The 16,150-nt window shown below is 47.6% G+C and overlaps 2 protein-coding genes across 3 annotated transcripts; one reads left to right on the top strand and one right to left on the bottom strand.

Annotated features, from left to right (window-relative positions):
* Positions 1 to 73: 73 nt before the first annotated feature.
* On the bottom strand, positions 74 to 6,088 carry wdcp (WD repeat and coiled coil containing). Its single transcript, XM_084439420.1, has 3 exons — positions 3,351 to 6,088; positions 2,321 to 2,441; positions 74 to 714 (listed from the first exon to the last, which is right to left on the bottom strand). Exons 1-3 carry the CDS (start codon positions 5,349 to 5,351, stop codon positions 524 to 526), a joined length of 2,313 nt encoding a protein of 770 aa, XP_084295546.1. The 5' UTR covers positions 5,352 to 6,088; the 3' UTR covers positions 74 to 523.
* Positions 6,089 to 6,612: 524 nt separating this feature from the next.
* fkbp1b (FKBP prolyl isomerase 1B) lies at positions 6,613 to 15,226 on the top strand (the record flags this gene model as incomplete). 2 transcript variants are annotated; one of them, XM_084439235.1, is made up of 4 exons in its annotated part: positions 6,613 to 6,649; positions 7,627 to 7,674; positions 14,851 to 14,963; positions 15,098 to 15,226. In XM_084439235.1, the coding sequence occupies 4 exons, from the start codon at positions 6,613 to 6,615 to the stop codon at positions 15,224 to 15,226; spliced, it is 327 nt and encodes a 108-aa protein (XP_084295361.1). The 2 variants fall into 2 exon arrangements, with proteins under 2 accessions (XP_084295361.1, XP_084295362.1); XM_084439236.1 differs by lacking the exon at positions 7,627 to 7,674.
* Between the last annotated feature and the right edge of the window lie 924 nt (positions 15,227 to 16,150).

Raw genomic sequence — 16,150 nt, 5'->3', positions numbered from 1 at the left:
GTCAAGAGTTGTAATGAAACCTATAAAGTTAGCAGCAAAATACCACATTACAGCATGTCTACCAGTTCTGGACTGCGTTTCCCAAAAGCTTCTTTCGTTAAGAGACTCTTGGGCCATTCATTTAGAGCGTTCTGATTGGTCAACTGGTCTGGGCAAGCTCTCTGATTGGTCAACTGAATGGGCTAAAGAGCTTCTTAACGAAAGAAGCTTTTGGGAAACCTGGCCCTGATTCAAATGTCATAGTCCACTGGACATACAGTAATTCCCAACTGCACTTTTTTATTTTATTTTTAATCTTCCCTTCCCTAAATGTAACATTCAATTTGAGATGTTAAAAAAACGTAATAAAAAAATAGATATTCAGGGGAACGAAAAAAAACTAGTCCTTGTATGCAGCCACGCAATCCTTGTCCTATTCAAAAAGCAGATTCCAGGTAGCAACTGCAGCGTCGGGGTTTCCGTCCGAGTCTCTTAGGTCCTCTGAGCTCAAGTCTTTCTTCAGAGGAGGAGATGTGTTAGGTTTCTATGTTGAGGTCTCTGCGTGGTTATCCTTGTCGGGACGGACAGGGCTGGACGGACAGGATTCCTCTGGACTCGCAGTAGGCCTCACGGGACATTTCCTTTTCCCGTTCCGAACCCTGAGTTCCTCCTTGGGCTTGAAGGTCAGAGGGACGAAGCCCTCTGCGTCGGCCACTAGGACGACCCACAGTGGGCCTGGAGAGAGGACAGGAGAGCCGGCTCACTCATTTATTCAACTTTATTTATCTGAGTAATGTATAGAGAAAGTCAATCTGTGGTAGTCAACTATTCAATAGACTTGCCATTACGATGGCCAACAGTGACCGAAAACCAAACACCTCTGACTGGAAATAATACGGCTCAAGTGACGAATGAGATCAGTTGAGATTAGCTTAACTTAATTAACTCTTCCCGGAAAGGCTTTCTACAAGATTTTGGAGTGTGTCTGTGGGAATTTTTGCCCATTCATCCAGAAGAGCATTTGTGGGGTCAGACACTGATGTTGGACGAGAGGGCCTTACATCACCAAGCCCAATGTCAAGCGTCGGATGGAGTGTTGTAAAGTACGTCGCCACTCGACTCTGGAGCAGTGGAAACGTGTTCTGTGGAGTGACGAATCACGCTTCTCTATCTGGCTGTCTGATGGACGAGTCTGGGTTCGGCGAATGCCGGGAGAACGTTACCTGCCTGACTGCAAAGTTTGGTGGAGGAGGATAATGGTCTGGGGTTGTTTTCTGGGGTTGACCTAGGCCCCTTAGTTCCAGTGAAGGGAAATGCTTCAGCTTACCAAGACATTTTGGAACATTCTACTGTATGCTTCCAACTTTGTGGGAACAGTTTGGGGAAGGCCCTTTTCTGCTCCAGCATGACTGTGTCCCAGCGCACAAAGCAAGGTCCATAAAGGCATGGTTGGGTGGGGTTGGTGTGGAAGAACTTGACTGGCCAGCAGAGCCCTGAGCTCAACCCTATCAAACACCTTTGGGATGAACTAGAACAGAGATTGTAAATGAGGCCCCCTCGTCCAACATCAGTGTCTGACCTCACAAATGCTCTTCTGGATGAATGAAAATTCAGACACACTCCAAAATCTTGTAGAAAGCCTTCCCAGAAGAGTGGAAGCTGTTATAGCTGCAAAGAGGGGAGCAACTCCATATTAATGCCTATGAATTTAGAATGGGATGTCAAAAAAGCTCCTGTATGTGTAATGTGTAGGTGTCCCAATACTTTTGCCCATATAGTGTACATATTATCAGAACACGCACACAAAAGCACACAAGCACTCTCTCACACAGACTCCTCTAAGCTGCTTCTGTTTAAGGCCTTGTAATCTCATCTAGGCTTTTAATAACTTCCAATTTTAGCCTGCGTCCATTAACTGCCGAACAATGTTTGCTGCCAATAGCCATTTAAAATACATGGCACGCTAGAATTTAAAATCTGTAAATGCTAGAGAACGAGTTTAATGAAGTGTCTTTCAACACGATAGTTTCAAGGCTGCCAAGGGAATACCCTATTTACACGAACGCACACATGAACAGACATGAACACATGAACGCGAACACACACAAATGCAAACTTCTGCAAACAACTCCTACCAGGTGATTCCTAGAGGGCTAGGCCTGCACTTATGATGTCATTTGATCATGGCAGCTTAAGATGCTACCATAGGACACAAGGGTTAGCCGGGGTCAGTATCCCAAGCCAGGTCAAACACATGAGGAGCTGTGATACGATCCATACAGTCATTCACTGTTACGGCTCGGAGCATCAACATTGCGTCCGATGACCTTGAGCTACGTACCAGACATCATCTCCACGATGGAGAGGCTGAAGAGGTCCTGGAGGACCTGCAGACACAGCTTCCCCTCACACAGCAGAACAGGCCTCCTCTCGTCTATGAAGACATTCTCAGACAGCTGCTTCTGCAGAGAGACAGAGAGAGAGAGGAAGGGAGGGAGGGAGGATTAGGGTATTCAAATAAAGATTATCCTACAACAGTAGCCTTATCCTACAGCTATTTAGTTTTAATCATATTGTAGTAATCTGAATTGTTTTAGTTTTAGTCTAGATTTAGTTGACCAAATAATATGTGAAGTAATATGCTGATATATTTGTTTATATCTAGGAAGACATATTTACATATATGTAAAATGATATTCCCTAATGTTCCTATCACTGTGCCCTGAATTAAATCTATCTGATGAGTAGATTATAGCTAAGCTACTCTGATGTAGAGTGGAACTGGAACAGAAAACATTCACCTTCACACACCCCTTCTCTCCCTTCAACAACACCTTAGACTTAGACACCTTAGTCTCCATTATTTAGGCTACAATGAAACCCATACATATTTACTGTGAAAGTCATTTTTAGACTAACTAGCCAACTTGAATGTGTGTGTGTGTATAGGACCTGAATGTATGTATAGGACGCACCGCACTCACACATCACACCGCATACACATATACACACTCACCTACACACACACTCTGCATACTCACTGCATATACACTGACTGCACTACTTTTGTACATTGTTCTTTTCTTAACTTATTCTAGTTTTTGCACTAGTTTTTGTGCTTGCCATTTGCACTGTCCTGTCTTTGCACTGTCCTGTCTCGTTCCTGCTCATTCCGGTTTCTGGTTCTGATTCAACTTGGGTCATGGCTACACGAGGCTAATCCGCATAGGATTAAATGAGAAGCCTCCATTTTAAAATGTAAAAAATAAACGTCAACTTAAAATGCAAAAAATTAAAATGTAGGCTAAATGCAGCTGTATGGGATGGGTGGGATGCTCGTGTTGGCCTAAAGCCCAGATGCAAACCCCTACCTGGCATGTGACGTTGACATAGGGGGGCTCACAGGCGTTGGGGTAGCCCCCAAGGGCCTTCTTCCCGTTCCGAGTGTAGTCCCTGATCTCTGCCAAGCACTGTTGCATGTCGGCGAAGCGAGAGAAGATCCCCTCCATGTTGTGGCTCAGCTGGTCCGCCGCTGGACGCTCCCTGGGGAGATCGGGGGTCTTGGGGAGGCAGGGGGTCTTGGGGAGGCAGGGGGTCTTCGGGAGATCCGGGGTCTTGGGGAGGCAGGGGGTCTTGGGCAGCGCGGGGTCCGGCGGATCGTACCGCGGGGAGCAGGGCCGGCCGGACTCTCGGCCGGCCTTCCCGGCTGCGGACAGCGAGGACATGCGGCCGACGTGGTCCACGTCGAAGTTCTCCAGCGTGACGGAGGAGCCGGTGGAGGAGGAGGAGGAGGCGCGGTCGGGGGGGAGGTCCGAGGAGCTGGCGGCCGCGGCGACGGGGCTGGGCTCGGGGGTCACGCTCACCTCCTCCACCAGCCGACCTCTGCTCCCCGGGGACGGAGCGGAGATTAGAGCTCCTCCGGGCAGAACCAGGTCCTTTATCCCTCCGGCGCGCTCTCGCTCCTCCTTACCGACGTACTCCGAGAGTCGCCTAATCCCCGGGCTGAAGCTGACGGGGGTTCCCCGGGCCAGGGGGGAGGGGGACGCGGAGCGGGCGAGGGCGTCTCCGTCGTAGACTAGCTCCTTCACCACGATCCTCAGGAGATACTTGTCCGTGTTGGAGGTGGGGAGGAACGCCGGGTCGGCGGTCTTCTGCCGGCCCACCATCAGCAACAGCGTCCTGTCGCCGAGGAAGCACACGCCCTTGGGCCTCTCGTTCTTCTGCAGGGAGATCTGCTGGACGTTGGGCATGGCCGACGCCGTGACGCAGTAGACCAGCACCATGTTGCAGGAGTTGGACGCCACCGCCACCGTGGACCCCCGGGGGTCGAAGGCCACGATGTCGGGGACGAGGATGCCCGGGATGCAGACCTTGCGAGTGGTGGTGACCTTCCGCTCGTACGTGACCAGGATGAGGTGGGAGGAGTCCTGTCCCGAGCCGGTCAGGTGGTCCCTACGTCGGAGGTGCAAGAGGGGGCTGGGGTCCGAGCTCCGGTGTCTGGCCAGGATGTGGGTGAGGTCCGTCGGGCCCGAGTGAGAAGAGTTGAAGGACCTGTCCGAGTTGAAGGACCTGTCCGAGTCGAAGGACCTCCTCCGGGGGTCCGAACAAGCGTCCTCGTCCGGCGTGACGGCGTGAGGCGCCTGGTCGGGCGGGGACACGTCGAAGGCCATGCCCGAGTTCAGCCCGCAGAGCCGATCCAGGGGCAGCTCTGTGGACACCGCCACCTGGGTTTCCCCCGTGGCCTCAATGGCGCAGATGTTCCCGGCCACGTCGAAGACGGGGCAGAAGGAGCACGCCACCAGGCTCTTCTGGGCGTCGTTCCAGATGTAAGAATGGAGGGCGCTGCCTATCGCCACCACCAGGCGCGTGCCGTCCTTGGTCCAGCAGGAGCAGTGGATGACGCCGCTCGCCCGGACGTCCGCCTTCACCCTGCGGTTGTCCACCCGGACCGAGAACAGAACGGACACGTCCTTCTTGGTCAGCACGGCCAGGACGTCCAGTTTGGGGTGCCACACGCAGCCCTGGGAGAGGAGCGGGAAGGGCTCGCTCATCTCGCAGGTCTGCGTGCACAGCAGCTTGTTCTGCTCCAGGGTGCTCAGCTGCAGCTGCCACACCGTCACGTGCTTCTTGTGCTGGACCGCCAACAGGGCCGTGGACCCGGAGCAGCACAGCGGGCCCCAGAAGAGCCCCAGCACCTGCTCAAACTGCCCGATCACATTGGTGTCCCCGAACGTGACTTCCCCGTCGACGTAGAAGAGGGAGGTGAGGCAGACTTGCTTCCCGTCTGTCCACGCTACCCCGTGCATGGGGTGGATAGCCTGGTGCAGGGTGTTCAGTCCTGTCCTCAGCAGCTTGGCTTTGCCCAGATCCATACTGACAGGAGAGGCAGGTAAATCTCCAACAAAAGATCACTCAATCTGTCATACTGATGAAAGCGAAGAGACTAACTGACGAGGTGGATGTTACCTTGCAGAGGACTAAACGGTTCTACCCACCCAGACTGCCATCTCACACTAAGAATAGAAAAAGCCTCTTCCCTGGGTCTTTCTCAGGGTGAAATCTCTAATCTCCTCTCCACCCGGGAGAGACAACGACGAGGGCTGAGCAGCTTACTGTACTTAACTACGCAAGGCATTACCTGAGGGGCACCGGTACATTAGGTCAAATCTGGAGTTTGATGATAGGGGGAGATTACTCGAGTATACAAACACATAGTGACAGCTCGTAATTTTCAGAAATATTTCATTAACGAAAGTGACAAAAGTTAGCTAGACTAGCTACAGTACATTTCATGTAACAGTGATTCTGCTTTTTGTAAACGATGTAACGTCCACTCACTCAAATCTAGCATAGCAAGGCTACTCAAAGAATCAAATACTAGCTAGTTAGCTAACTAGGCTAGCATACAGCAACGCATGCGTAGTAGTAGCTGGCACCGGGGCAAGAAGGCAAAAAAACACTTTGACAGGTGCTCGCGTAGACAGTCAAAGCTCATGCTCCGCATACTTAGATAACCACGGAGTTAGCATGACATGGCTTGGAAATATCTAGCACTAGCTAATCAAACCAATACTTGAAAGGTACCTAATAGCCCAATTTCTCACTTTTAGTTTACTTTCCCGGGTTGGAAGATTTTGGTGGACCCGGAACTGAAAGCTTAGCAATAACAGGGCATTGTGGGAGTTGAAGTTTGTCCTAATGCTGTAGCATTCCACGGGTTGACCACTTGATGGTGATGTAGGATCGATTTTGTACCGTTGACGTGCTTGTTATATTGTGAATAAACCATTGAGCACATTGATAGTCATGTTTATTACGGCAATAAAATGCAAATTTTCACTCTGCATGGGATACACCAGCATCACTGGTATACTAATTTCTGTTTTATTACTGCCCATCATGAATGTCGAGTGGCACAAATAGTGTGAGGCTTAAGACGATAGTGAACGGAAGTTACACATCTCAAAACTGAGAATATCCAATCATCGGTCTACAATCTTTCAGCAGCAGCAGACTAATGTGGACCGGTGCTTGTAGGCTATAACTTGCACTTTAGCCACCAATATAGACATATAACCTGCTATAGCTCTATGCTTTAACTGTCACCATTTAATTATTATTATTTTGTAAAAAATGGGCGTGGACGTCGAAACAATATCTCCCGGAGATGGTGAGTTGATATTTTGGCGTCTTGTTGATATGGGATCGTTTTGCTGCATTAACTGTCTCGTATCCGAAATGATCATGATGATGATGCGATATTAAAATATGCCTGGCTGATACAGCTGTTAGTAATTACATTGTTATTGCGTTATTTATATCTTGTAACGGTAGAGGGGTGTGCGCGGGGATATTCCAGCCCACAACAATCTTTCCAGAACTCTCGAACAAGCAAGAAGATGCTGACTGCATTGGTGTCCACCAGCCAAGACTTGCCTACTATAGCCAAGGCTTTTCAGCAGGCTAGCAGAATATGGAGGCATTTGAGTGGGGATTTAGTTGGCCATTAGTTGTTGTTTTTTCTACTGTTCATTCTTTTCAATCCAATTCTACATACTTTTTGTCCATTTGGTTAGCCCACATCAATGAGCAATACTATGTCAGAACATAACCACAACAGATAGTCTTAGTGGTTTCAAATTCATATTTTCTTTTTTCCTGCAGAAGACAGGATAGCCTGCACATTTGCACTTCCTTCAGTTTTCTCTAAATCCATGGTCCTTCTCTAACCTCTTGCATCTTGTGACCATAGACCACCTTGTGACACACATTCCTTCTCTCTCTCTCTCTCTCTCTCTCTCTCTCTCTTTCTCTCTCTCTCTCTCTCTCTCTCTCTCTCATACACACACACACACGTCACAAAAGATTGATGCAAAGGATAGGACAGTGTAAGGACAGACAGGAAAGGTGGGAGAGAGAGAGAGGGTGGAAGACATGCAGCAAAGGGCATGGGCCGGATTTGAACCCACGGCGCTGCAGTAAGGACTAGCCTTTACATGGTATGCACCCCAACCCATTCAGCTACCGGGGCGCCCATGTCCAGGCAGACTTAATCCAGACCTCGTTAATCAATTATCTTATTATTGTACCAGGCTGTAGGCAAACACATCCAGCTTGCTTAATGACTGTGTGTTTTCTTATTGACAGGAAGGACTTTTCCAAAGAAGGGCCAGACATGTGTTGTGCATTACACAGGTAAAGGTCCATAGTCTGTGTTCACGGCTACAGCTTCTGTTGATGTTGTTTGTCGCCATGGTTCTGACTGAATGAATCTAGATTAAATCAGCCCACACGTGATTCAATCATGAACAATACTCAGCTAGCAATCTAAACTGTCACTTACAATCTACAAAGTAGCAGGAGGCAAGACAACAATGTGTGTCACAGGAAAAGGGGCGGGGTTTGTGTCTACATTGCTGCTGATCAGAGCTGGAGCCAAGAAATACCCGTGCCTATTGCAGAGTCTGCAGACACGTGACATGTCATGACATGCTGAGAGTACCCTTTCCCACTGAAGACAAAACCCAGATGTTAGCGGGTGCTGGTGGCTTTTATCGCAGCATAAAAATGATATAGATTAGAGGCAAAGCATGCTGAAATGGGGTGTGTGGAAGAGATGTTCTTAATTGTTTTACACTGCTTTGCACAGAACTGAGGCCAGATAAGTTCCCTTGTCACACACAAACAAAAAACAAGGAACCCCATGGATGGACCAGTCTCCAACCTCACCCAAAATTGTGTTTTACTCTTCATTTTTTTGTTCTTGTAGCTGTTCTTCATTGGTTGCTCAGAGAGTCGGGCTTCTCTCAGCAGTTTAGCTGTGTCTCCAGCCTCGCACGCCCACACTGCTCTGCACGCCTAGGCTATATAAAGGTCTGGGGTGCTGCCGTTGATTTCTGCAGGGAAGTTGACCCTATTAAGGGGAGTGCTAATGCAGAGTCTGCTTTCACTGTCTCTCTCTCTCTCTCTCTCTCTCTCCATTTTTCTCCCCCCCGCCCTCTCTCTCTCTCTCTCAGTCTCCCCCAGCTCAGTTACAGTGTTACTGCCAGATCAGGGAAGAATGACGCTTTTGTGTCAAACTGACTGGAAGGAGACTTTTAACCTAACGTGCTACCTTTCTCTTCCAAACTCCTATTGAGTTAGTGTGAGCAATATGGTAGATACTTGATTCCACAATGCAAAGGAAATTCCTTCGGTATTGTAATTCAGACTTGCACTAAGGTGGTCCCTTGCTCATTGTTTTATTTTTGACAAGCCTGATGTTTTCTCTGCCGCGTTAATGTGAAGTCATAGCAGCCAGTAAAAACAGACATCAGAATCTTCTGACGATGTAGTGATTCCCCCAGCTCCAGGGTCTCCCGGCCTGGTTTAAGAGAGTGGTCGTATTCAGCGCGCCGGATGCCTAAATTAGCTCAGGGGTCAAACTCAGGCCCCTCTCAGGGGCCCACACACCCAGCAGAGGCAGAACAAATCAATTAGTTCTCTCCCTCTCGCTCTCGTGCCTATTCATGGAAACACAGGGAGTTCAAACGCCTGCAGCTTCTGTTCCCCGTTCGCCTGTCAGCACCGCTGGAAACAGTGCTAACCATGCCCAAGAGGGAAGGGACGCTGAAGAAGGAAACGGCTTTAATTCGGACTCTGAACTGAAGTTCAGTGCAGGAAAGTAATTTATGGTTGAAGGTTGGGACGTGCAGGGGGGGGAGGGTAAGCCGATCCTCGACGTGTGCAGAGCCGAGCCGAGCCGAGCGGACGGGGGGGACAAGAGCGTGGTGATTGATGAGGTCTGACGACCTGTCAGGACTTCCTCAGACGCAGAGATCTCCGTGGGTCCCTCCGCTTCAGAGCATCGTAAGCGGACGTCCCCGCCTCCCCACGCCCCCTCCAGGATGATGTCACAGCTAAATGAGGACCTCCCTTACCATGTATGAGTCGAGCTCCGCTCCCGTGGAACGTGATGAAGTGGCCGCTCGGGGGCCACTGAGTGTTGCACAGAAAGTATCCTGTTTCAGGGTAGAATGTAGTAAATGGCAGGTTCTCGTTGTAGCACAGGAGTTATGCTGTTGAGGTGTGGAGAGGGGTTCCAGGCAGTTATACAGTATAGGCCTACTGTACCGTCGGCCATGTTTCATCCCTCGGGAGGACAGATAGTATTTTTGGCATTCTAACTTGAAGCAGTTGTAACTCAGTCCCTCTCACACACGACACATACACATCCATGGTTGTGCACCCATCCGCAGCAGGTACACACACATACACAGAAACACACACACATTTTAGGTTCCATTATTTTTTAGAGGTACTAAAACGCACACGCCCACACCATTAGTCCTATCAGTATTGGCTCATTAGATACCGCAGCAATTACACCTTAGTGCCCTACACCCACATCACTCTGACTATCTTGACAGTTGAACGCCATGCAGACTTTTTCCGTCGTTCATGGTGCTGACATGTGCCAACTAACACGTCTATAAGAGCGCGTTGAGGGTGTATAAGTGCTCAGTACGTGCACCTCGTCTGGGTCTAGGCAGAGAAAGCCGGCTGGGTCTCTCTGAACAGGGCTGTGGTGCGGATACAGTGAACGAGGTAAAAATAGCCCCCCTCGCGCAACGGCTTTTCCAGACGGAGCTGCAGTTCCCGCTGAGCTCTCATGCTACTTAGCGGGGAGTCTGTCCGGGGGGGGCTGGAGGGGGGGCCGGGGACAGGGGTGCAGGAAGGGAAAGGAAGGGCCCTGCTTTACTTCAACACAGCACATTTGTCGAGGCCCCACCCCGGCTCAGCTGGCCAGGCGGTCGCTCGGCGGACTCAGCGAGCTCTTTGTCTACTCGTTAGTGAGCGCCTTCTTCACCTGAGTACCGGTTTAAAACACTCTTTACACCCTTCAAATCGCTCTTTGTTTCTGGAACCAGAAAACAGTCGTTTCATTGGAATTGAAGACGGTAGCTTGTAGGATGTAATAGAGGACTTAGTCATTACAGTAGATGGTTATCTAGTGTTATCTTATATTGCTCTCTGTAAAGCACATTGTGTTTCCTTTGTGTATGAAATGCACTGTACAAATAAAGTTTGATTTGATTTGATTTGATTTGAGAGGACTTGGTCATAAGGAGTATTACTAGATGGTTATCACCCAGACCAGAGCTGAGTCTTGAGAACCCTATGGCATCTGGAGCTCAGCCCAGCTGATATCTAGGAGACAGCGGAGATTCCTGGAAGCGTCCTGCTAGGCTAAGTTTAGGGATGTAAGGAGAGAAGCAGCCAGTACAGTAACAGATTCATGTGGATGAGGAGGCCTGTCTGTAGACCCTGCGTTAGCACGCTAGGCTAGTTTTATTGCCAACTATTTACGCTGATGTTGTGTCTTGTCAGTGGTGCGGATGAATCATTGCACTATCTTGGTGCAACTAGTTAGCCACTGTACTTCAGGACTACTGTAGGCTGGCATTAGACGATACGTGACCTGTCAACAACCACATCTGACATCCTGAATGGACATGGCTTTATCAGTGTGTGTTAATTAATAGACTGATATTGTCTTACCGAGTATGATATTTTAGGGGCGTCTGGATTCAGGCTGATATTTGATGCCATGGGTGAGTGGGGAGCTCACTGCTGGGTCTACAACAGACTACCTCGCTGAAGAGATAGCATGACACATTATTACCCATGGTTACCCAGCCCTAGTGACGTCCGTTTTATTGTTTTTACCCCAATGTATTTCCTGTGAAAGTGGAAAAAGTGTAGTGCCTGTAGTGCCTGAGGGTTATTATATCAGCATGCCTGAATGGGTAGTAAACTGCATGAACAGTACAGTACACACACATACACACACACACGCACACACACACACGCACATACACACTGCTGCGCCATTCTTTCTCCTCTCTCCCTTGTGGTCCAGACGCCGGGTCAGCAATGTCCTACTTAACTTAAATCTCGAAAATAATCTACAGAATCAGGCCAGTTTGTATTCTCCATTCCCCTGGCTCCTCTGGACTACTGAGACCAGCGTGAGATCAGAACCAGGTAGCGTGAAAGAATGAGTCCGCATGGGACGGCCTTCTTACTGCAAGATGCCCCCCCCCCTTTGATGCTGACACATACTCTTCTACAGTATATTCTATACTCTGATGTATCCTATATTCTTTATTCTGATCTAGCCTGTACATTCTCACTGCTGTAACACACCAACGCCTCCACTCCGCCAGGGATTATTAAAGTTCATCTTATCTTACAGGGCCATTCCAAAACGTTCCAACCAGGCCTTCTTTTTTTTTGCAGGGACTGGGAAGTCACAGCATCATATTTCATTACTGTGCATGCATCTACTGTACTGTACTGTATGTGTGTTGATAAATACTTGATTACAACTGTGGAAACTATGCTTGTTGTGTGAGCCTCGCCAGTTTATGTATTTTAGATATTAGTAGTAGTGTAGAGACTGAAACATAACCTGTGTGACCTTTTCTATGTTTCACTGTCCCCCACCTGGTGATGGCGGAAGGGGGACGGGGGACTTTAAGATAGCCGGTGTCACGTCATCAGTGTCAGTGAGTGAGTCAGTCCCCCCGTAGTACCAGAATCCACCACAAAGGGGGCGTCTTTTCAATTCATTTCCACATTGAAAAGTACATTTTGATTTTTACATTAAAAACAATGCTTGGTGTCTCAGTATAGTCTCAGACATATTTACGTGGGAAACCATGTACTTTCTACATCCGCAGAGAGCAGAGCTTGAGGTGTTTAGTAGCGCTGCATATGTCTGTAATTCAACATTCAATAAACCTGTAGTACCAGAATCCACCACAAAAGGGCCGCTTTTTCATTTTTCCATTGACAAGTACATTTTGATTTTACATAAATAACTACGCTTGTTGTCTCAGTATTGTCTCAAACTTATTTACTCGGGAAAACGTACTTTGTACATCCACAGAGAGCAGAGTATCCTTATGTCTGTGGTTCAGCATTCATTATATTGGAGCATACAGGTACATGGTAGGGCTGCACAATTAATCATGAATTAATCGAAATCGCGATTATGACCTCCACGATTAACTAATCGCAAAAGGCCGCAATTAATGTGATTAATAATTTTGCTTTGAATTGAGTGTGCTAGGACACGGACGAATCACAGGCGCTTATGCTGTCTGACCAATCACATGCGTTCCTGCTGAGTGTGCTGTACGCAGCAATTTCACTGAGAAGACAGATAGCAGTAGGTCAAGACCAGTGTCACAAGAGTACCCACAGCCGTGAGTGAAAAAAATGAGCGAAAACGAGGTCAGTGAGTTAGCAAGAAAGGGATCAACGTCTGTGATTTGGGAGCATTTTGGTTATTATATATTAAATATTAATCACAATTATTAATCGCAATTACCATTTTGAAGCAAATAATCGCAATTACTATCTTTTGTCATAATCGTGCAGCCCTAGTACATGGACTTGTTTGCCCACTAGATGGAGACATTGAGTAGGGTGTTGGAGGGGGAAACGGAAGTCCCAGAGTCACTAGCCCTCATTTATCAATGGAACGTAGAAACCAGCGCAGATCCAATCAGAGAAATGAGGGTACAACAGCAACAGAATATTACGCTCCTTTCTGGCCTCGCCCCTGCAATTTACGGCATGGAGATGCGTAATGTAAACTATCCTCTTTCAACCAGCAGGTCTATAGGAACCTGAGACCGGTAGGTTAGGGTTAGAAGCTAGCCTACTGTACCTGACTCACTCACTCCTCACAGCTGAACGGTGAGATAGGACACGTATAGAGGTGTTCTACAGAGCCCAGTGTTTTATGACTGTCAAAGCTCTTATTTAAATAAGTGACTGATTAAGCCTACCCATTGCTTTTCATTTGTTAATTTTCATTGCTTGTAATTATGTCACCAGTAGCCATGGCATTGATTGACTGATTAGTGTAAGATTAATTTAGCTTTCATTTTTAATTAAGATAGCCTATACTTGTTAGGCTGCATAGTCTAAGAAGTAAGCTGCATAGTCTAACAAGTAGACTATCAAAATGAAAATGAAATTACTCTTATACCAAAAAACATTGGTTTTTAATGGTTTACCCCATTAATTAATGGTTTACCCCATTAATTGCTAACAGTTGGAAAATACCCATTTATGTTAGGGATGTATGACTAACAGTTGAGGCCTTTACAAAATGTTTTGCCATAGGGTAGGCTACATATTTTAAAGTGATGAATATGTGGCTGTGCTTACTGTAGATGCCAATCAGATTCAGTCTCATGACAGTTCTCAAACTTGAGTAAACGAGCTGAGACTTGACGTGAGGTTTGATGGCAGCCTCCACTCACGTCCAAATTGATAAATGACGAAATTGTTGTGGAAATGACCGTGCGGACAGTTTTCTGTTGTACGTTTGTTTAGTAAATGAGGCCCAGCGTGAGGCGGAGAGAACTTGCATAGTATAGGTATAGGTATAGGTACTGCACTCCCCATCCAGTTGTTACACTGGCCCGGAGCGCCATTCACACACCAATGGCGGCAGCTGCCATGCAATGCACTTGCCTGCTCATTGGGAGCAAATTTGGGGTTCAGTGTCTTGCCCAAGGACACTTCGACAGGTAGTCAGGAGAAGCCGGGATTCGAACCACCGACCCTACGATCACTGAACGACCCGCTCTACCTCCTGAGCTATACCGCATAATTGGTGGGGGACAACATGACATGTTCACTTGCTATTGTAGCCTTTGATATACTTTGTATTGTTTCTCTGCATTGAAGAACTGTGTTGTGGGTTATAAATAGAGGGTTGTCCCACTAAGGGTTCTCACTGACAGGCCCTGGTTCTCACTGACAGGCCCCCCTGGTTCTCACTGACAGGCCCCCCTGGTTCTCACTGACAGGCCCCCCTGGTTCTCACTGACAGGCCCCCCTGGTTGACCACAGACAGGCCCCCCTGGTTGACCACAGACAGGCCCCCCTGGTTCTCACTGACAGGCCCCCCTGGTTGACCACAGACAGGCCCCCCTGGTTCTCACTGACAGGCCCCCCTGGTTGACCACAGACAGGGGTCTTCTGTGCTTGGAGAAACCAGGTGCAGCACCAAGGCCAAAGATATGGCCCGGTCAATAGGGAGCAGCCCACAACACAGATAGAAGGTTTTGAGAAACCATGTTTTCCAGTATAAGACCAGAGTATTCTCACAGACAGTGAAAGTATGCTGACCCTCGACAGTGGATGCATCCCTCCCCTTTGCACTGCAAATAAATGATTGATTTAGAAATGTGGGTTTATCTTCTAAACTGCCTTTATTTCAGATACCAGACATTCGAGATCTGTTGCTAGAATGCGGGCAAGAACGATTATCGTAAAGGTGAATGTAACTTTTTTGTTTTCTGGCAGGGATGCTGCAGAACGGGAAGAAGTTTGACTCTTCTCGAGATAGAAACAAGCCCTTCAAGTTCAAGATCGGACGACAGGAGGTCATCAAGGGTTGGGAGGAAGGAGTCGCACAGGTGAGATCATAATACACGCAATGAGCCTTTGATAAACACACAAGCGAGTATTTACAGCACATTATACGTAGTCCAACTCTCTCTTCATTCATTCTCTCTCTCTCTCTCTCTCTCTCTCACCTCTCTTCCCCTAGATGAGCCTGGGCCAGCGGGCTAAGATCACCTGTACTCCGGACATGGCTTACGGAGCCACAGGCCACCCAGGGGTCATCCCCCCCAACGCCACTCTCATATTCGACGTGGAGCTGCTCAAGCTGGAGTGATGATGGTGATGATGCCTCAGGGGTCAGCGGGTCAAAGGTCAGCGGGTCAAAGGTCACTGGGGCTTTGTTTGCCACTACCTACCACCCCACAGTGGTCTACCCCCCCCCCCCCCCCTCCTCAGCATCTTCCACTCAACACTTAAAGAATCTACTGCTTTATTGCCAATTTCTGTCATATTAGATTAAGGTTTTTAAACTTTTTACACTCTGCAACCATTAGTTCGGCTTTTCTTGTGTCTTAAATGTTTTTACGTTTAGCTTTGTTGTTTTTTTCTGTTTCACTTTAGGTTGTACATTTTATTGAATCAGCGAATGAAAATCTGATGAAACCTGTAATGTGTTGCAATTGAAACATAACGTTACTGCCTTACTAAAAAGCAGAAGTAGGGTACACAGTTGAAGTACAATACTCTGGGCATTAACACAACCTGTCTGCATTGCCAATTTGATGAACAAACATATCCTGCTGAAGGCTATAAATTATGTTGCTGTGTTTAGTCTATTTTGTATCCCTCAAACTACTGTACTAATGCAACACAGAAGTCATTAAATTACAACACTGTACAGAACTTCTATGAGCCATGGCTGACCATTTTGATCAACTCTTAATAAAAATGGTGAGAACTGTGATTGACCTCAGTCTCATTTCTTTCCGTTGAAATTTGTTCTTGAGAAAAATTAGGTGTGTGTTTGTAAAATAAAGCACTAAATCATTGTGGTCTTCCCTTGCACATATTACAGTAATATTATGATTATTATAAATCATATTACGAATGATCAGATATAAACAGTAAACTGCTATGATGGGAAATGAACGATGTGGAAACGTCATCAACGTCAAACGGCATCTTTGAAAAGCATTAAAGAAATAGTGTAAGCAACACCTCCCTCTCCTGGCCAGATAAGAACACTGCACCTCAGCCC

This window comes from Borostomias antarcticus (assembly GCF_949987555.1).
Source record: "Borostomias antarcticus genome assembly, chromosome: 6".
NCBI lineage: Eukaryota > Metazoa > Chordata > Actinopteri > Stomiiformes > Stomiidae > Borostomias > Borostomias antarcticus.
Note: the sequence above shows the minus strand (reverse complement) of the source record. Positions and strands in the feature narration are given on the sequence as shown.

What these genes read in the sequence shown, in the direction of transcription:
- wdcp (XM_084439420.1), bottom strand. Translation starts at nt 5,351, where the DNA reads ATGGATCTGGGCAAAGCCAAGCTGCTGAGGACAGGACTGAACACCCTG. An exon ending in ATGTCAACGTCACATGCCAG is followed by an intron (nt 2,442 to 3,350) that starts GTAGGGGTTTGC and finishes GTCTCTCTGCAG; the next exon opens with AAGCAGCTGTCTGAGAATGT. An exon ending in CATCGTGGAGATGATGTCTG is followed by an intron (nt 715 to 2,320) that starts GTACGTAGCTCA and finishes TCCTCTCTCCAG; the next exon opens with GCCCACTGTGGGTCGTCCTA.